This window comes from Pelophylax lessonae, assembly GCF_965119305.1.
Source record: "Pelophylax lessonae genome assembly, chromosome: 1".
In the NCBI taxonomy this organism is placed as follows: domain Eukaryota; kingdom Metazoa; phylum Chordata; class Amphibia; order Anura; family Ranidae; genus Pelophylax; species Pelophylax lessonae.
In genome coordinates, this window is record NC_138768.1 from 870,517,190 (window position 1) to 870,538,771 (window position 21,582).

Here is a 21,582-nt window from a genome sequence, read left to right on the forward strand (position 1 = left end):
ACGCGTGGTGCTGGTGGGGCGGCAGCAGGGAAGCCAATCCACGGGGCCGGCGGCTATCACCTTAGGCGATGCTTTAACAGCTTCCCCGCCTGCCGCACATGTACTGCGGCAGGCTGACTCTCCTGAGCAAACCGACGTAGCACTACATCGGTTGCGTGCCTGGTGCTGGGGGGCGGGCGAGCACGCGCCATCAGCAGCGCGCTCCCATTCCCACTAGGCAGAGGGGAAGCCGATCCACGGGCCGGCGGCTATCTCTTTAGGCGACGCTTTAACAGTTTCCCTGCCCGCTGCACATTTACTGCGGCAGGCTGGCTCTCCTGAGCAAGCCGATGTAGCCCTACTTCGGTCGCACGCGTGGTGCTGGTGGGGCGGCAGCAGGGAAACCGATCCACCGGGCCGGCGGCTATCTCCATAGGCAACAGTTTAACAGTTTCCCCAAATGCCCGCCGCACATTCTCTGCGGCAGGCTGGCTCTCCTGTGCGAACCGAGGTAGGGCGCGTAAGTCGCGCGCGTGGTGCTGGGATGCGAGTGCCCGCCATCGGCAGTGCGCTCCCACTCCCACTAGGCAGCGATGAAAAGCCGATCCATGGGGCCGGTGGCTATCTCCATAGACAGTGCTTTAACAGCTTCCCCGACTGCCCGCTGCAGATTTACTGCAGCAGGCTGGCTCTCCTGTGCGAACCGACCTAGCCCTACATCGATCGCACGCGCCGTGCTGGGGAGTGAGCGTGCGCCATCCCGCCACCACTAGGCAGCCGATCCACGGGGACTGGTGGCTATCTCCATAGGCGACGCTTTAACAGCTTCCCCAAATGCCCGCCGCACATTTGCTGCGGCAGGCTGGCTCTCCTACGCGAACTGACGTTGCCCTACTTCGGTCACGCGCATGGTGGCGCGCCCCCACCTCCACTAGGCAGCGGGGAAGCCGCTCCACGGGGCACCCCCGATCGCTCCCCGCTGAGAGAGAACGATGGTCTACTGTTGTAAACACAGCTGACCGTTCTTCTCCCTGGAATGATTACAGAGCGCCTGTGATCCATCTATATAGAATCAAAGTTCTCTATGATCATTTCACAAGTCCCTCCCCCATACAGATCAGTAAACACCCCCTAGGCTCACACTTTAACCCTTTCATCACCCCTAGGTTAACCCCTTCCCTGCCAGTGTCATTATTACAGTTACAATGCATATTTGTAGCACTGATTACTGTAGTAATGTCACTGGTCCCCCCAAAAGTGTCAAAAATGTCAGTTAGTGATCTGATCTGTCCGCCGCAATGTCGCAGTCCCGCTAAAAATCGCAGATCGCCGCCATTACCAGTAAAATAAATAAAGTGACATAAATCTTTCCCCTAGTTTGTAGATGCGATAACTTTTGCGCAAACCAATCAAAATACGCTTATTGGGATTTTTTTCCATAAATATGTAGCAGAAAACAAATTGCTTAAAAGGATGAAAAAATATTTTTTTATTTTTTTATTGGGAATGTTATAGCAAAATGTGAAAAATATTGTTGTTTTTTTTTTTTCAGAAATGTCGCTCTTTTTTTGTTAATAGCTCAAAAAATAAAAACCACAGAGGTGATCAAATACCACCAAAAGAAAAATGGATTTTTGTAAAATCTTACCGTAAAATCCTTTTCTCTTAGCTCATTGACAGACGTAGTCCTCGGTGATTCATCACCCTCGGGTTATGCTGCCCTCCACAGGAGTAGGACTAGACAGGAAAGAAAATACTCTGGCCACACCCTAGGGGCAGTACCCGAGGGTATATCCTCTCTCTCTCTGCTACAGCAAATCAGTTATTTCACAAAGCAGTGTCTAGAGAATTTAACCCAACCCAACTCCAAAACAGAGGGGCGGGTACTACGTCTGTCAATGAGCTAAGAGAAAAGGATTTTACGGTAAGATTTTACAAAAATCCATTTTTCTCTAACGCTCATTGACAGACGTAGTCCTCGGTGATTCATCACCCTCGGGACGTCCCAAAGCAGTACCACAAATGAGGGGTGGGAAAATGGAAATCAAATCCAAATCTAGAAGGCCCAACCGGTGCCAACTAGAAGTTTACAATGCTCATCCTCAATGATGAGACTCAACAAAAAAATTTTCAAACAGAAAAAAACCCTCGAGGTAGACCACCGGTCTCCTCAAATTGCGGCCTGCAAAACCTTGCGGCCAAATGAGGCATCCGCCGATGCCATCACATCAATCTTGTAAAATTTTGTAAAGGTATGTACCGACGACCAGGTGGCCGCCTTACATACCTGGACCACTGACGCCTGATAGCGGAAGGCCCAGGAAGTACTGAGCGCTCGAGTGGAGTGCGCCCTAACAGGGAACGGAGGACTCCGACCATTAATAGAATAAGCCTGTACCACTGTCTGTCTAATCCATTTAGCAATAGTCGTGGCAGATGCAGGCAACCCCCCTTCTGGGGCCATCCGTGATCACAAAGAGTGAATCCGTCTTACGGAACAATTCCGTAGCCTTCAGGTATACCCTGATTGCCCGAACCACATCCAAGGAATGCAACGCATGTTCCCGATGATGATTGGGCTGAGGACACAAGGAAGGTAGTACAATATCTTCATTCAGATGAAAATCTGAAACCACCTTAGGAAGAAAGGATGGCTTAGGATGAAGTACTACCTTATCCCTATGAATCACTAGGTATGGGGACTGGCATGATAATGCAGCCAGTTCTGACACCCTGCGAGCAGAAGTGATAGCCACCAAGAAGGCCACCTTCTGGGATAAAGTAAGCAAGGGAATCTCCCTGATGTTTTCGAAGGGAGGTTTCTGTAGAACCGACAAAACCAAATTAAGATCCCAGGGCGGTAAGGGCGCGCGGACTGGTGGAGCCAGGTGCCGCACCCCCTGGATGAAATTCCGCACCAAGGACTTAGTAGCTAAAGGCTTCTGAAATAAGATTGCTAATGCTGAAACTTGACCCTTGATGGTGCTCAAGGCTAGTTTCTGCTCAACCCCTTTTTGCAGAAAGGCCAATATTCGAGTCACCGAATAGGTACGTGGAGGAATCCCTAAAGATTCGCACCACGCGATCTAAGTCTTCCATGTGCGATAATAGACCTTGCTGGAAGTCGCTTTCCTTGCTTTAATAAGGGTAGGAATAACTGAAGCTGACAACCCTCTATCCTTCAGTACCTGGGTCTCAATGGCCAGGCCATTAAAACCAGCGACTGTAAAGCACGATGGAAGATTGTTCCTTAAGACCGCAGACACTCCCTGAGACGAAGTTCCCACGGAACGTCTGCGACTAGCATGTCCAAGTCGGCCAGACCGGCTAGGCGAGGCCAGCCTAGAATTTCTAGGACCACTGGCGTTGACTGGATCTGAACCAGGCGGCCCTAGAGCTATCTGGCCCCGACCATCAGTCTGCTCATTCTCTGTTCCCACACATTTATCAGACACCTGATTCCTATCCGAAACTGTGATCTCTTCTGGTTGAACTTCCGGGACCGAAGTCACCCGGCTAGAGGCTTCTTGGCCTGTCTGTTCAACCGGATCCGTTTTTTGTGGGGAACTGAGACTAATTTTTGGAAAAGGTAAAGAAAAAGATCTGTTCAGGGAACGGTAACTACCACTCCCTGTAGTACTTAAATGTTGGAAGGGAAGAATCGCACCGGTAGCAGTGATCGATGCCCGATCCAATGCCCTGAATACCGGTGAAGACGTCCCCCCACCCTCAAACCGGGTGGGGGCGCACCTTCAAGCTGTGTAATCCTTTGCTTCGGGTTTGGCTGAGTCGGTCCTCTGTTTGTCCGACCAGCCCTTCTTGAACCCCCCTGGAGGAGCCTTGCCTTTCCCGCTAGTTCCAGCCGGGCGTACGAACCCTTTATGGGCAGTAAAGAAAGGTCCTCGCTTGTTACGAGGTCCCTTAGCTTTAGCAGCCTGTGGCAAGAAAGTGCTCTTGCCTCCAGTGGCATCCTTAATGATTTCATCTAGGGTGGCCCCAAATAGGCGATTCCCCTGAAAGGGGAGATTTGTGAAGGTCTTTTTGGAACCTAGGTCCGCTGACCAGCACTTCAACCACAGCACACGTCTGAGGATTACCGCTGACATAGATGCATGCCCCAATAGGGGGGTAGCATCCAAGGCTGCATCACAGACAAAATGTAGTCCTTGTATGATTTGTTCCATTAATTCAGATGTTCCCTGGGGGATATCTTTCCCCTTCAGGTCCTGGCGCACCAATCTCGCCCATTCCGTAAGTGTCTGGGAAACTAGACCAATGACAATTACTGGTCTAAATGCTGACCCTATCAGGGAAAAAATGGTGCGGGACTCCGCTTCCACCTTCCGATCCACCGGATCCTTAAAGGACGAAGTGTCCTCTACTGGAATAACCATGGCTTTATTCAGTCTGGAAATAGGTGGATCCACCACTGGTGGTACCGTCCATTTCTTAATGAGGGATTCCTCAAACGGATAGCGTCTAGCAATGCGTTTGGAAATAGTAAAGGTACGTTTCGAATGCTCCCATTCTTCTTTAATCTTATTACCAAAACACTTGGGTACAGGAAAAACCTTCACCGTCTTGGTGGGTTTGTTAGTACCAAAGGGAATCTCTGTTTCAGTTGCCTCTGCCGGTGAAACCTCAAGTCTTAAGGTTTCCCGAACCGCCACAACTAGCGCGTCCACCAATGCTTCTTCCCGACTTATGGCGGAAGAATGAACGTCCTCCTCACTGTCTGAGGGAACTTTACCTGAGACAACAGCCCTTGCAGAGGGACCTGCAGCTGCAATGACCATCTCAGACTCTGAGTCTGAAGTGTCCGATAATATAGGGGTAGGCGGGGGTCGCTTTCTTGACCCCCGTCCCTGACAGGCCGTCTCCACCCGAGCCACCAAAGACTCCAAAGCTGCTGTAAATGCATCCATACTCTGTGCACCGGCGGGTCCCGTTGCCCCCTCGAGGGAAACAGGTGGGGGTACTTGTGTGGCAGGGTCCATGATCATTCCAGTAACTACCCGGAAAATTCAATCCAAACTTAAATAAAAAAACTTTTTTTTTTTTTCCCAGACCCCCAGCGCCACAAAAGCCCCTCAGTGTTACCTGCTAGGGATCCCTATCGAGCGAGAGAGAGAGAGATAGACCCCCAGGCTCACCACTTGATGCTCAGAGTTCACTGCAACAGGTTACAGCACTGTCTCAACAAACAGGAAGTCTTTTGGCTGGCTGCCCGGGAAGAAAGGATGCGGCTCCGCCCCTTCCGGCGCCTCCCCTAGCTCCACGAGGTGTTTGAGTCACCTCAAACATGGCCGCCCCCATGCTGCAGACACGAAGCTACGCCAAAATGGCGGCCTCGTGCGATCTACGGCGGTATATTACAGCATAGCGGCGTCCTGCAGAGTAACTAGGCATCGCAAAATCTTTCTCTCATGGAGATCAGCTTGACCGGCGGTACCGAACCCTGGCGGAACCGCATGGCCGTCGGGAGACATGCTTCAGCTGGAGGAATGACCTGGCAAGCCGCATACATGTCCTGTGGCTTCTGACAGGTAGGATACTTCTATTATCACAGTAAGATTCTAGTGCTGCCACATATTACAATCATTTAAACATACTTTGTAATTAGATTGTCAGCTCCCAAACCAAGCCTGCTGGCTTTTTGTACACACAAATCACACTCAATATAGGGGGATCTGTGCTATGTTATAGGATAGAGGGGAACCCATCCTTACCATTACAGAGAGGGGCCCGCGTTCACCACAGGACCCGCTCAGGGGAAAGGGGGAACATACTACTCACCATACCGGAACCAGGCGGGCGCCAACTCCTGACAGTACCCCTCTCCACCGAAGTTGGAGGGCTGTCGACCAATACGGACGCCGTGACTCATGGTCCTTGGCGTTTCAGCGAGACGTTTAACTCACAGGGTCAGTCCCCGTCCAGTGGGACTATGTCGCGGCCGACCCAGCGCGGAGCTATGGCCTGCACGCGCTCGTAGGCTGAACTGGGGTGACCACTGGATCTCAACATCCCGCCCGTCGCCCAGTTCAGCTTTCTTGCTTGAAGATCTCACAGGAACACTGGAGAAAAAAAAAAATTATTTTCAAGAAAACAATCCTGCCAGGACCGAAGATCCCAGCAAGGTATCTAGGTCCTTACTCCTGACTAGACAGAAAAAAACTGATTTGCTGTAGCAGAGAGAGAGAGGATATACCCCTGGGGGACTGCCCCTGGGGTGTGGCCAGAGCATTTTCTTTCCTGTCTAGTCCTACTCCTGTGGAGGGCAGCATAACCCGAGGGTGATGAATCACCGAGGACTACGTCTGTCAATGAGCGATAGAGAAAGCTCTATTTGTGGGGAAAAAAAGAACATCAATTTTATTTGGGTACAGCGTCGCACAACCGCGCAATTTTCCGTTAAAGTAACGCAGTGCTGAATCGCAAAAAATGGCCTGGTCATTAAGGGGGGGGGAAATCCTTCCGGTCCAGAAGTGGGTAAAGAAGTCTTATGCAAGCCACAATATAATTGCGCAGGGATATCTGGTTCAAAGTCGCATCACTTTGAAGCCGCAGCAGTGTGAACAATGGCTATAGTACACTATATTGTCAAAAGTATTGGGACGCCTGCCTTTACACACACATGAACTTTAATGGCATCCCAGTCTTAGTCCGTAGGGTACAATGTTGAGTTGGCCCACCCTTTGCAGCTATAACAGCTTCAACTCTTCTGGGAAGGCTGTCCACAAGGTTTAGGAGTGTCTATGGGAATGTTTGACCATTCTTCCAGAAGCACATTTGTGAGGTCAGGCACTGATGTTGGACAAAAAGGCCTGGCTAACAGTTTCCGCTCTAATTCATCCTGAAGGTATTCTGTCGAGTTGAGGTCAGGACTCTGTGCAGGCCAGCCAAGTTCCTCAATACTAACTCGCTCATCCATGTCTTTATGGACCTTGCTTTGTGCACTGGTGAAAATCATTTGGTGGAGGGGGGATTATGGTGTGGGGTTGTTTTCCAGGGGTTGGGCTTGGCCCCCTTAGTTCCAGTGAAGGGAACTCTTAAGGTGTCAGCATACCAAGACATTTTGGACAATTTCATGCTCCCAACTTTGTGGGAACAGTTTGGGGATGGCCCCTTCCTGTGTGCACAAAGCAAGGTCCATAAAGACAAAAGATTTTGAGATGCACCTCTATAATGATCACATGACCTCTGTTCATCAGCTACATAAGTGGCTTAGAGAGCTGGGGGTGGAGACTAATAACCAGAATGATGATTGCTCCGGAGGGCAGGTTCTGAACTTTTCTATTACTGCAATGTCAGGGAACCCAGAACAAAGTCTTTCATATTTGGTTCTTCCTACCAATAATGTTCACAGCCGAGTATTTCCAGGTTTGTACAGAAATGGAGATATGACATTGTATATCTGGTTACTGTACAGCCTGGGGCTCTTTCTAAGCAGATCTTCTAGGCTACATTAAGGACCATCCTGGAAATTGGTTGTCTTTCCTATCAGATTACAAGATGGGAAGTTGGCTTCCATTCAGAGAATAATACGTTCCTCTAATAGATGGCCTCCATTTCAGCTCTGCTAATCTGCTGAATTGTTTCCAAATTTCCACAATTATTTCTTGCAGCTTCATTCTTTCTATTTTCCTCTCTATTATGAGGAATGGTGTATATCATTTACAGCGGGAAAGAGTCTCTGTCCTCCTCCTAGATGTTCTCTGCTGGTCTCTGCAAAGAATGAATTATCAACATCGTGTCCTCTAAATCTCCAGAACCAGATCAATATATTGTCCTCTCTTTCCAGGCTGGTCGTCCCAAACAAAGGGTATTCTTCCCTAGACCAGAGTCCGGATGAAAAGCCCCTTGTAGCTCTGGACACAGACAGGTATCTATCTATCTATCTATCTAGTTCTAGATTGCCCAATACTGGTACCTGAAGTTCCTATTCCTCTACCTCCATCTCGTCTCTCCCTCCTTCTCTCCCCTCTCCTCTCCCTCATTCTCTCTCTTCTCCCTCTCCCTCCTTGTCTCTCTTCTATCTCCTCTCCCTCTCTCTTCTCTCCCTTTCCCTCCCTCTCTCTTCTCTCCCTTTCCCTCCCTCTCTCTTCTCTCCCTTTCCCTCCTTCTCTCTTCTCTCCCTTTCCCTCCTTCTCTCTTCTCTCCCTTTCCCTCCTTCTCTCTTCTCTCCCTTTCCCACCTTCTCTCTTCTCTCCCTTTCCCACCTTCTCTCTCCTTCTCTCCCTTTCCCACCTTCTCTCTCCTTCTCTCCCTTTCCCACCTTCTCTCTCCTTCTCTCCCTTTCCCACCTTCTCTCTCCTTCTCTCTCTTTCCCACCTTCTCTCTCCTTCTCTCTCTTTCCCACCTTCTCTCTCCTTCTCTCCCTTTCCCACCTTCTCTCTCCTTCTCTCCCTTTCCCACCTTCTCTCCCTTTCCCACCTTCTCTCTCCTTCTCTCCCTTTCCCACCTTCTCTCTCCTTCTCTCCCTTTCCCACCTTCTCTCTCCTCTCCCTCTCTCTTCTCTCCCTTTCCCTCCTTCTCTCTTCTCTCCCTTTCTCTCTTCTCTCTTCTCTCCCTTTTCCCACCTTCTCTCTCCTTCTCTCCCTTTCCCACCTTCTCTCTCCTTCTCTCCCTTTCCCACCTTCTCTCTCCTCTCCTTCTCTCTTCTCTCCCTTTCTCTTCTCTCCCTTTCTCTCCCTTTCTCTCTTCTCTCCCTTTCTCTCCCTTTCTCTCTTCTCTCCCTTTCTCTCCCTTTCTCTCTTCTCTCCCTTTCTCTCCCTTTCTCTCTTCTCTCCCTTTCCCTCCTTCTCTCTTCTCTCCCTTTTCCCACCTTCTCTCTCCTTCTCTCCCTTTCCCACCTCCTCTCTCCTCTCCCTTTCCCACCTCCTCTCTCCTCTCCCTCTCTTCTCTCCCTTTCCCTCCTTCTCTCTTCTCTCCCTTCCCACCTTCTCTCTCCTTCTCTCCCTTTCCCTCCTTCTCTCTCCTTCTCTCCTCTCTTTCTCCCTCTCCTCTCCCTCCACCCTCTCCCTCCACCCTCTTCCTCTCTCCTCTCCTTCCACCCCTCTCCCTTTCCCTCCACCTTGTTCTATTTTTTTTCCCTCCACCTTGTTCTATTTTTTTCCCTCCACCCTCTTCTCTCTCTCCATCTACCCCTCTCCTTCCTTCTTTGTTCTATCTTTTTCCCTCCACCCTCTCCTATACCCTCTCCTTCTCCCTATCCTCTCCCTCCACTGTCTCTTCAACCACTCCCTCCACCATCTCCTCTCTTGCTCTCACACTTCTACCTCTCCCTCCATTCTCTCCTGTCCCTCCATACTCTCCTTTACCTCTACCTGTCCCTCTCTCTCCACCCTTTCCTATCTTTTTTTTACCTTGCTCTACCCTCTCCTCTCGCTCCACCCTCTCCCTCCACCCTTTCCTCTCCTAGTCCCTCCACCGCCTCCTCCCTGTCTTCGTCCACCATCTCCTCTCTCGCCCATCTACCCCCTCCTCTACCTCTCCATCTCTACCTCTCCTCTACTACTCCCTCACCCTTCATCCTCTCCTCTCCCTCTACCCTCTCCCTCCACCCTCTTCCTTCCCTCTCCCTCCACCCTCTTCCTTCCCTCTCCCTCCACCCTCTTCCTTCCCTCTCCCTCCACCCTCTCTTCTCCCTCAACCTTTTCCAATACCTCTCCCTCACCTTTCATCCTCTCTTCTCCCTCAACCTTTTCCAATACCTCTCCCTCACCTTTCATCCTCTCCTCCTCCTCCACCCTCTCCTACCATTCTCCCTCTACCCTCTCCATTGACTCCACTGTCTCCTCTTCCTCCAGCCCCTCCTCTCCCTCCACCCTGTCCTCTAGCTCTCCCCCATCCTTCATCCTACCCTCTTCTATACGCCTCCCTCTACCCTCTCTCTCTCTTTTCACCTTTTCCAATATATCTCCCTCTCCCCCCTCCTGGTCCCCCCCTCCTCTTCCTCCCTCCTTGTCCCCCCCTCCTCCTCTCCCCCCTCCCCCTCCCTCTTCCTCCACCCTCTCTCCTTCCACCCTCTTCCTCTCTTCTCCCTCTCCTTCCACCCCTCTCCCTTTCCCTCCACCCCGTTCTATGTTTTTCTCTTCACCTACCCCTCTCCCTCCTCCTTGTCCTATCTTTTTCCCTCCACCCTCTCCTATACCTCTCCATCTCCCTATCCTCTCCCTCCACCATCCCCTCTCTTGCTCTCACACTTCTACCTCTCACTCCATTCTCTCCTGTCCATCCACCCTCTCCTTTACCTCCACCATCTCCTCTACCTGTGCCTCTCTCTCCACCCTTTACTATCTTTTTTCCCTTGCTCCACCCTCTCCTCTCCCTCCACCCTCTCCTCTCCCAGTCCCTCCACTGCCTCCTCCCTGTCTTCGTCCACCATCTCCTCTCTCGCCCATCTACCCCCTCCTCTACCTCTCCCTCACCCTTCATCCTCTCCTCCTCTACCCTCTCCATTGTCTCCTCTTCCTCCAGCCCCTCCTCTCCCTCCACCCTGTCCTCTAGCTCTCCCTCATCCTTCATTCCTACCCTCTTCTATACTCCTCCCTCTACCCTCTCTTTTCACCTTTTCCAATATCTCTCCCTCTCCCCCCTCCCCCTCTTCTCTCCCCCCCCCTCCCTCCCCTTCTTCCCCCCCCCCCCTCTCCCTTTCCCTCTCCCTCTCCCTTTTCCTCTCCCTCTCCCTCCTCTTTCTATGCCTCTCCTTCCACCTCTTCCAATTTCTCTCTCTCCAACCTCTTCTATCCCTCTCTCCTCTCCCCTTTTCCCCCACCACCCTTTCCTCTCCCTCCACTCTCCCTCCACCCTCTCCTTTCACCCTCTCCTATCCCCCTCCCTCTCCTGCCACCCTCTCTTCTCCCTCTATTGCCACCTTCTCCTCTCCCTTTCCTGCCACCCTCTCCTCTCCCTCCACACTCTCTTCCCCCCTCTCTCTCGCTTCCCTTTGTCTATGTATCTCTCTCTGACATCTGTGTCTATAACGTGTTAATATAGGAGGACAATACTGATGGTGATCATGTAGATGAGGTGATATCCATCCTGTGAATTTTTCTCTTCACATCTCTCTCTCTCTCTCTCCAGTGACGATGACTTTGACATGTCCAGATATTCGTCTTCAGGGTATTCCTCCGCCGAGGTGAGTTGGTGGTTGGAGATGATGCTGATTGTATACTTGTCTTTGTGTCCAATCCTGGGATAATTCCCCCCCCCCAGGTCCAACAGCCGCACCATCGCTGCTGCCATTACAGCCCACAGAGACTAAGCTGTTTGTGATACTTAAACATCAAGCAAGTCCATCTTAGTAACTCTGGGGACACAGACCGTCCATTAAACACACCCAACATTCACACCAGTGTCCATGATAAGTGTTCCTAATGCTCTGCTTCAAAAGAAAGAGAGAGGGAGGGAGAGAGAATTCTCTCTCTCCCCCCCTCTCCCTCTCTGCCCCCCTCTCTCTCTCCCTTCTCTCTTTCTCTCCCCTCTCTCTCGATCTCTCTCTCTCGATCTCTCAATCTTTCTCGATCTCATTATCTATCTCTCTCTCTCTCTCTCTCTCTCTCTCTCTTGATCTCAATATCTCTCTCTCTCTCTTGATCTCAATATCTCTCTCTCTCTCTCGATCTCAATATCTCTCTCTCTCTCTCTCTCTCTCGATCTCAATATCTCTCTCTCTCTCTCGATCTCGATCTCAATATATCTCTCTCGATCTCTCTCTCTCTCTCTCTCTCGATCTCAATATCTCTCTCTCTCTCTCTATCTCAATACCTCTCTCTCTCTCTCTCTCTCTCTCAATATCTCTCTCTCTCTCTCTCTCTCTCTCATTCTCAATCTCAATCTCTCTCAATCTCTCTCTCTCTCTCTCTCTCAATCTCTCTCTCTCTCTCTCTCGATCTCAATCTCTCTCTCTCTCTCTCTCGATCTCAATATCTCTCTCTCTCTCTCTCTATCTCAATACCTCTCTCTCTCTCTCTCTCTCTCTCTCTCTCTCTCTCTCTCTCTCTCTCAATATCTCTCTCTCTCAATATCTCTCTCTCTCTCTCTCTCTCTCGCTCTCAATCTCTCTCTCTCTCTCTCTCTCGATCTCAATCTCAATCTCAATCTCTCTCTCTCTCTCTCTCTCTCTCTCTCGATCCCTCTCTCTCGATCTCTCAATCTCTCTCGATCCCTCTCGCTCTCTCTCTCGATCTCGATATCTCTCTCTTTATATTGCAGAGTGTAGAGTAGACGGTAATTGTCCTCCTCACACTGTTCTCCCCCTCCAGCTCCCAGCCTACGTTCAGCCTGTTCCCACGACCGGCTTCAGTGCCAGTACAAGCTCCTCTGTAGTTTCCTTGAATGTCATGGGCTCCCTGGGGCTGTCCCAGAGTCACGCTGTGATGAAGTCTTCTATCTTGCAGTCCTTTATATGGCGGATTGGCGTATCGGGAGGGCTGACTGTAGAATGAATACCCTGCACACAGCTTTAACCCCCTAGTGACCAACCAGCAGAGACCTTTCCACTAACTGCCCCCATACCATGGCATCGTTTTGCGGTGTCTCATTTTCAGTTTGTATGTACGTGCTCCGGTGAGGGTGAACGTGTGCGCACGTTCAGTGCCAACTTATATTGAGGTGCGCACATTCCAAAGGACTATATGTTATTTGTTGGACCAGAATGTGCTCAACAGCCAGTATCCCTAAAAAAAGAAAAATTACCGGGTTCCAAACTCATAGGTTAAAGCTGGTGGTCTCCGCCATAAACGCCTGACAAAGCAGTTTTGCAAAAACACAACTTCTGTCATGAGAGGGACAATCATTGTGTTAAGGCATCCAATGCAAAATAATTGGGCTTTCAGTGTACCCTAATGTGCCTAACATGGCCGCACTTATCAGCGTGCCTCCAATGCAGGTACATTGCCTTTGGGTGGCATTCCAAAAAGAAAAAAGAAGCTTGTTACGTGTGCTACCAAAAAATAAAAATGTGAATACGGCTGTATAAATATAAAAGATGTGAATACGGCTGTATAAATATAAAAGATGTGAATACGGCTGTATAAATGTAGTCATTTGATGATTGCAACGTTGGCGGCTGCAATCAGCAATTTTAGCTCAGGGTCAAAGCAACATCAGCAGGATGAGGAGAAGAAATTGTTTTCCCTCTTTCTGTGAGTGTTCCCGTATGGCCACTTTACATTCATTACAGTTACACACACCATTCAAATGATTTCCTTCTTGTGTGTGTGTGTGTGTGTGTGTGTGCAGAAATTGCATGAAGATCCACTTCAAAAAATCAAAGTTTAAAAAAAATAGAGTTGGAAAAATGTAGTGGGTTTTTTTTTTTTAATTTGCATCCCTTTTTTTTCCACCATATTTTTATTTTTCTGCTCTGTGATGCCATTGGTGGGCTCTAAATGAGTTACTTTTAGTGTTAGCCTGTGGGAGGACCTTGACTCTTTGATTATGCCCCAGGGGCAAGACGAAACACGTCTGGACGTAGCTCGGGAGGAGTTGAGGCTGGGGCCGTTTTTTGCATGCTGTCATTTTGTGAGGCGTAGGTGTGTGGCGTCTTTCTACTGTATTGTTGGAGCACTCCCTGGATAAGCTTTTTTGGATACCTTGCACCCTATCACTTCTGGATCACCAGAGCGGTAATGTTAAAGTGATATCTAAAAAAAAAAAAAAAAACCTTTATTAGCAAACATGTCATACTTACCTGCTCTGTGTAATGGTTTTGCACAGAGGAGCCCCAATGTTCTTCTCGGATTCCCCCCGCGCTCCTGTCTCCTCACCTTTGACCAGTGCCCCCAATAGCAAGCCGCTTGCTATGGGGGCACTAGTGCATGCTAGCCTCGATCTTCTTCTCAAGTTCCCCTCACGCTCCTGGCTCCTCCCCTTTGACCAGTGCCCCCAATAGCAAGCCACTTGCTATGGGGGTACTAGTGTGTTTGCTAGCCCCAATCTTCTTCTTAGGTCCCCTCCACGCTCCTGGCTCCTCCCCTTTGACCAGTGCCCCTAATAGCAAGCCGCTTGCTATGGGGGCACTAGTGTGTGTGCTAGCCCTGATCTTCTTGTCAGGTTCCCCCCACGCTCCTGGCTCCTCCCCTTTGACCAGTGCCCCCAAAAGCAAGCCGCTTGCTATGGGAGCACTAGTGCGTGCTTGTTCCCAAGTCCCGCTTTATGTGTCCATAAGACACATAGAGCCGTGGCTCGGCCTCCACCCTGGCTCTCTCCTCATTGACTCACTGGCTGTGCCAATGGATTCCCCTGCTAGCCTCCACCCTGGCTCTCTCCTCATTGACTCACTGGCTGTGCCAATGGAACCCCCTGCTAGCCTCCACCCTGGCTCTCTCTTCATTGACTCACTTGCTGTGCCAATGGATCCCCCTGCTGTGTCTCAGCTAATGAGCGAGAGAGAGAGAGAGAGACCCGGGACAGTCAAGGCTACTGTGCACAGCACTGGATCGAGAGGGGGCCCAGGTGAATATTAGGGGGCTGTGGGGGAGCTGCACACACAAGATTTTTTTACCTTCATGCATATATATATATATATATATATATATATATATATATATATATATATATATATATATATATATATATATGCATGAAGGTAAAAAAAAAAACCTTTCCAACCACTTTAGGCACATTCAGGGGCAGACTGGCAACTTCCAGCCCAGGGTGCAAGTACAAACCAGAGGCCCATGGTGCAGCGACAAGGCCACTCTCTCTTTTTCCAGCCTCATCCTGACTCCCATTTCAGGCTGAAGCTCCGCTCCAGGTGCTCTCTACTCACTGGCCGAATCCGGGTTCCCGCCCTGCCCAGCAGGGGGCAGTTGGAGGGGAGCTCAGTTGGGACTGGCTGGGGGAGGAGAGTCTCCAGTGGGGCATGGAACCGGCCTCTGCTCAGACACAGCTTACACCATCCATGCTGGGGGGGGGGCTGCGCTCTGTCCTCTTCTTCAACCCGCATTCAGTAGGTCAGCGACAGGGACTTTTTACTTCTTTCCACCAGGAATCCTTTAGGCATGTCTGTGGCAGAAGCAGTGCAGCCTTTCTATGAGGCATTAGAGCGGCTCAGGGGGCATTTGCCCCTCTGCCCCCTGGCCCAGTCCTCCCCTGGGCACATTGAGTGGTTCTACAAGAGATCAGGTTGTTGTGAGCCTGTGGGGGGAGTTAAAAGGCCGGTGGGTGGTGAGCCTGTGGGGGGAGTTAAAAGGCCGGTGGGTGGTGAGCCTGTGGGGGGAGTTAAAAGGCCGGTGGGTGGTGAGCCTGTGGGGGGAGTTAAAAGGCCGGTGGGTGGTGAGCCTGTGGGGGGTGTTAAAAGGCTGGTGGGCGGGGGTTAAACAGGCTGAAGAAAGGGTACATTACCTGCATAATGTAGGAGGGGTTATGTTAATGAGACAGTCATCAGGGTCTGCATAAGCTATGACAGGGGAGTAGAGAACTCCCCTGTCAATTGCGGTAGCAACCTAGGCTGGCAACAGTGGGCTACACTTTGCAAGGGAGATCACCATTCTGGTGCCTTGCAGGGAGATGTTAGCCTCTTTTGCCACTCTCCACAGCAAGGCAAAGATGGGGCTGGGGAGAAGATTTGCTGAGTGACCAGGGAGTTTTGAAGTGTCCATTGGCGCTGGACATGGAGATGCAAACCCAGCTACCACCCACTCCAGGTCTCTGATGCCACCATGTGAGCACTGATTGCAGGGGGCAGACTGCCCAGAAGATATACTAAGGGGCCAGTTTAAAAAAAAAAAAGACTGGTCACCCTGTACATAGAAATCACAGGAAATAGAGCCCCTCTAGGCCACTATTTCTGAAAATTTTGGACCACCGGAACAGTATAGAAAAACAAAAATCTTGGATGCGTGACAAGTGAGCATGTCTATTAACTTGTTTTCTTCTTTTCTTTTGCTTGGAGGAGATCAGCTTTCATCTTTTCTCCATGTGTCAGAAAGTGACAAGTCACGTATGTGGAGGTTTCACAAGCACAGAACAAAGAATCTTTATAGAGAAATGTTGATGGAACTGAACACTGAGCGCACCATACGTGAGCGGCGATAGAGCCATGAGCCGGCTGTGTACTGTCAGCAAAATTCTCACGTTTTTTCCCAGCAATTAGAGAACAATTTAGGATCTTTATTACCCAAGAATAATCCCGCGTTCTTTCGCTCCTTTTTTTATTTCTGAAATAAACAAGTCTGCTGCTCGCCGTGTTTCTGCTGTAAAAACATCCATTTTTACTGGCTAAATTCAGAGGCTATTTTCACCCAGGGAAAGCAATTTACTCAGAGCTGAAAATTCCCCCGCAGATCCGTATGGAGAGGTGAAGTGCGAACGCACACAATAAAATATACGGCTGATGAAAAGCTTCCGCAGCAGCAAATGAAACATGTTTAATACACAGTATCTCACAAAAGTCAGTACACCCCTCACATTTGTGTAAATATTTTATTCTATCTTTTCATGTGACAACACTGAAGAAATGACACTTTGCTACAATGTAAAGTAGTGAGTGTACAGCTTGTATAACAGTGTAAATTTGCTGTCCCCTCAAAATAACTCAACACACAGCCATTAATGTCTAAACCGCTGGCAACAAAAGTGAGTACACCCCTAAGTAAAAATTGGGCCCAAAGTGTCAATATTTTGTGTGGCCACCATTATTTTCCAGCACTGCCTTAACCCTCTTAGGCATGGAGTTCATCAGAGCTTCACAGGTTGCTACTTGAATCCTCTTCCACTCCTCCATGATGACATCACAGAGCTGGTGGATGTTAGAGACCTTGCACTCCTCCACCTTCCATTTGAGGATGACCCACAGATGCTCAATAGGGTTTAGGTCTGGAGACATGCTTGGCCAGTCCATCACCTTTACCCTCAGCTTCTTTAGCAAGGCAGTGGTCATCTTGGAGGTGTGTTTGGGGTTGTTATCATGTTGGAATTCTGCCCTGCGGCCCAGTCTCTGAAGGGAGGGGATCATGCTCTGCTTCAGTATGTCACAGTACATGTTGGCATTCATGGTTCCCTCAATGAACTGTAGCTCCCCAGTGCTGGCAGCACTCATGCAGCCCCAGACAATGACACTCCCACCACCATGCTTGACTGTAGGGAAGACACACTTGTCTTTGTACTCCTCACCTGGTTGCCGCCACACACGCTTGACACCATCTGAACCACAAAGTTTATCTTGGTCTCATCAGACCACAGGAGATGGTTCCAGTAATCCATGTCCTTAGTCTGCTTGTCTTCAGCAAACTGTTTGCAGACTTTCTTGTGCATCATCTTTAGAAGAGGCTTCCTTCTGGGATGACAGCCATGCAGACCAATTTGATGCAGTGTGCGGCGTATGGTCTGAGCACTGACAGGCTGACCCCCCCACCCCTTCAACCTCTGCAGCAATGCTGGCAGCACTCATACGTCTATTTCCCAAAGACAACCTCTGGATATGATGCTGAGCACGTGCACTCAACTGCTTTGGTCGACCATGGTGAGGCCTGTTACGCAGTTGCTGCAGATTTGTCGGCTGCACATCCATGATGCCAATCTCCCATTCCACCACATCCCAAAGGTGCTCTATTGGATGAGATGTGGTGAGTGTGGAGGCCATTGGAGGACAGTGACCTCATTGTCATGGTAAAGAAACCAGTGGTGAAATGATTGGAGCTTTGTGACATGGTGCATTATCCTGCTGGAAGGAGCCATCAGAAGATGGGGACACTGCAGTCATAAAGGAATGGACATGGTCAGCAACAATACTCAGGTAGGCCATACATGTAAATGATGCTTAATTGGTACTAAGGGGCCCAAAGTGTGCCAATAAAATACCCCCCACACCATTACATCACCACTAGCCTTAACCATTGATACAAGGCAGGGTGGATCCATACTTTCATGTTGTTTACACCCAATTCTGACCCCACCATCTGACTGTCGCAGCTGAAATCGAGACTCCTCAGACCAGGCAACGTTTTTTCCAATATTCTATTGTCCAATTTTGGTGATCCTGTGCGAATTGTAGCCTCAGTTTCCTGTTTTTAGCTGACAGGCGTGGCACCCGGTGTGGTCTTCTGCGGCTGTAGCCCATCTGCTTCAAGGTTGGATGTGTTGTGCGGTCAGAGATGGTATTCTGCATACCTTGGATGTAACCAGTGGTTATTTGAGTTATTGTTGCCTTTCTATCATCTGGAACCAGTCTACCCATTCTCCTCTGACCTCTGACATCAACAAGGCATTTCCGCTCCACACAACTGGATATTTTCACTTTTCATTCCATTCTCTGTAAACCTGAGAGATGGCTGTGTGTGGAAATCCCAGTAGATCAGCTGTTTTTTTTTAAATACTCTGAACATGGCATGGTATCAGATGGGCTGGTCTAAGTCCCCTTAAATCCCCTTTTTCCCCCCATTCTGATGCTCAATTTGATCTTCAGCAAGTCGACTTCACCGCGTCTAGATGCCTAAATGCATTCAGTTGCTGCAATGTGATTGGCTGATTAGCAATTTGTGTTACCAAGCAATTAAACAGGTGTACCGAATAAAGTGGCCGGTGTGTGTATATTTGGGCTGGAGTATTTTACGATTTATGTTCTCTGTAATGCCCTTGTCCCCCACAGTTAGATTTCCCTTCACTGATATGTTTTAGTGGACAATGAATTGGGGAAAATGTCCCTGCTTAGCATGCAATTAAAGCTGAGGATCTAATCCTTCCCCAAAAACAGTCCATAGTTAGTCTTTTGTACAAGCAGAACCCTCGGTTACATACGTTTGGGATAGTATAAGCCATATTAATTACAAAATATATTTTTCTCTTACGTCCTCCGACAGTCGCCGCCTCTTCATATTCGTCACAATGGGGTATTAGACTTTGCTCCGAAGGAGTAGCTAGGCAACAGAATATGTTAACATTAAAGCTTTTAACATATCCCACCCTCAAGGGGTGGTCCCCTCAGTCAATACCCTCCTACTTCCTGCAACCATATCTCAGTTTCAATGTCTAGCTTGTCAGGAGTGGCTGGCTCTCTCTGTGCTGGGGCTTTGTGCCCCAGCCTCTTTCTTCTTTTTTGATTTTTTGTTTGAGTTTTTTCTCTCTCTTTACCTAGCTGTTCTTTTTGTCAGCATTAGTTAGTTCTTCTGACGAAGAGGATCATGCGGGCTGGGTCTCGGGCTGATCCCCCTGGTCGCAGGTCGTGGGTCAGTGGCTTCCCAGCCTGCCATCGAGCGTTCAGCCAGGTAACGCTCCTGGTACAGTGAACGACCCATCCCTGTTCGGTGCAGGGATGATTGGTGAGGTGGCTACCTCACTGGACGCTGTGCGGTTTCTTAACCCCAATTTTGTGCGTCTTGTATGCGACTCTCCCTGCCTCATGTGCAGCGGCTTGTTCGCCTGTGCGGGTCCCCCACACCATTGAGAGGTAAGTGTATCTATGTGGGGACCTGTCTGTCTGGGGGGGGTGTCAGTCTGGGACTGTGTAACCTGCCTCTGTTCTCACTGTTTGTCTCCCTATCACTCGGCTGCATGCTGCGGGCTGCAAAGGGGGGGGGGGGAGCTGTGTGACACTGTCTGTGTCAGCCTGATTCAGTGTGAGAAGCTGTGTGCTGTGGGGCATGTTTTGTGGCATGTTGGGGCACTATACAGCGATCGCTGCGGCGATCTGCCATATTTTTTTTATGGGATGGTGTTTTTGTGCATTACTGTACTATAGGATCGGCGGTTTCGGCGCCAAACGGCGCCATTTTGCCTGCACTCGCTCCGGCCGCATGTTCTCCATGCTGGCGGCCATTTTCTTGTAGCCTCCCATAGGCTTTAATAGAGCGCCCTGGTTTCATCACTTCCTCTTCTCCTGGGTACACCGATCGAGGCGGCAGCAGCGGCAGGGGTCTCCTCAGGTTTTATCCTTCTGTTCTTGCTATCCATTGCCTGTGTTAAGTTTATTATTCCCAGTGGGGGTCTCATTGTGCTTGTGTGTGGTGCGGTGGGCTGCGCTCGCCGCGCTTGTTAAAGGGGCAGTTAACCCTTTATTCTCCGGCATAGTCTATTGGGGCAATGGATTCTCAGGAGGGCAAGTTTCCTGCCACCTTGGTGGAAAGCCAGGGGACCGCTGCTTCTCCCCCAGGGGGGGATCTGGCCACTATTGTGGCTGGCTTTGCTGCTCAGGTGCAGATGCTGGTGGCTGCTCATTCTAACAAAAGACCCAGAGTGTCTATTTTCTCTGATTCTGAGGGTGAAGGTGATGGGGCTGTTAGGGCGGGGATCTCCTTATCAGGGTCCCGCTCCTCCCTGGATCTCGTGGGGTCCGAGGTGGAGGCTGAGGTTGAGGGGGTTGATAATTCTCCCCCTGGCTCACCTGAAGAGCTTGCAATCATGGATGAATTGATTGCTTCCATAAAACAAACGCTGCGTTTGCAGGATGAAGTGTGTCCCCCCGCTGCCCTGGCGGCTTATGGGACGCAGAGAAAACGCAGGACGCCGCAGGTTTTTCCCTGCAATGATGATTTTCAGCGCGCTGTTAAGGAACAATGGCGCAATTTACGCAAACCTTTTGCTGTACCTAGTAGGTTCAAGCTGCGTTATCCTTTTTCGCCTTCCACTGATGAACGGTGGTGTGTGCCACCCCCGGTGGATCACGCTATTGCGGTTTTGAACAAATCCACTGCGATTCCTGCAGAGGATTCCCCGGTGTTCCGTGATGCCACGGATAGAAGACTGGAGTCTCTTGCCCGTCATACTTATTCTGTTACGGGTTCGATGCTTAAGGCTCTGTTTGCCTCTCTTATGGGGGCCCAGGCTGTCGCAAGTTGGACGCAGATGCTTAGGCGTGTCCTAGTGGCCGATTCGGCCTCGCCGGCGACTCTGGATATGGTGGATCAAATCCACCAGGGTGTCATGTATCTGTGTGATGCGGACTTGGACTTAGTCCCGTTGGCTGCACGTGTACACAGCGTGGCGGTGTTGTCTCGCCGCCTGGTTTGGTTGAAGTGTTGGTCGGTGGACCAATCTTCGCGAAAGACCTTGGCTAATCTGCCTTATGATGGGTCTCGCCTTTTTGGGGAGTCCTTGGATGCGTTGATTAAGGGGATCACCGGAGGTAAGAGCACTCTCTTGCCCCATTTCCCCAAGGCTAAGGGGGCTTCTGGGAAGAAACATGCCAATTTTCGGCCTCCTCAGGGGTCCTTTCGTGCCTTTCGGTCGCACTACAAGGGCAAACCGTTCAAGGGACAGGGCTCTCAAAAGAAGCCCTGGTCTGGCAAACAGAAGTCCGGCCAGTCCGGCTCCGCTGCCCATAACAGTGCGGCCTGAAGGGGCGCCCTCACCCAGTTTTGGGGTGGGGGGACGCTTGCTCTGTTTTCTTCGACCCTGGTTGGTCCGTGTGCGGGTCCGGTGGGTTCAGGAGATTGTTCGATCTGGTTACAAGATCGAGTTTCTCGGCCGGAGAGCAGATTTTTTCCCTCAAATCTTCAACTGTCTCCAGAGCGTTTACGGGACCTGCACCTAGCGGTGCGAGACCTGAAGGCTCAAGGAGTGGTGGTTCCGGTGCCTCATCGGGACAGATTTCGGGGGTTTTATTCCAATCTGTTCACCGTGCCCAGGAAGGAGGGCAAGGTTCATCCAATTCTGGAC

General features: G+C 50.2%; 1 protein-coding gene across 3 annotated transcripts in view; it reads left to right on the plus strand.

Moving 5' to 3' along the window:
* Positions 1 to 21,582, plus strand: part of FAM219A (family with sequence similarity 219 member A) — a 185,868-nt gene that overhangs the window by 144,846 nt on the left and 19,440 nt on the right. For all 3 annotated transcript variants that reach the window (XR_014224830.1, XR_014224831.1, XM_082243030.1), the window contains exons 4-5: positions 7,784 to 7,864; positions 11,068 to 11,122. Coding sequence is in view for 1 of the 3 variants with exons in the window: in XM_082243030.1 (XP_082099156.1) it covers positions 7,784 to 7,864; positions 11,068 to 11,122 (136 nt within the window). In the remaining 2 variants the exon portion in view is untranslated. The remainder of the gene's footprint in view (positions 1 to 7,783; positions 7,865 to 11,067; positions 11,123 to 21,582) is intronic.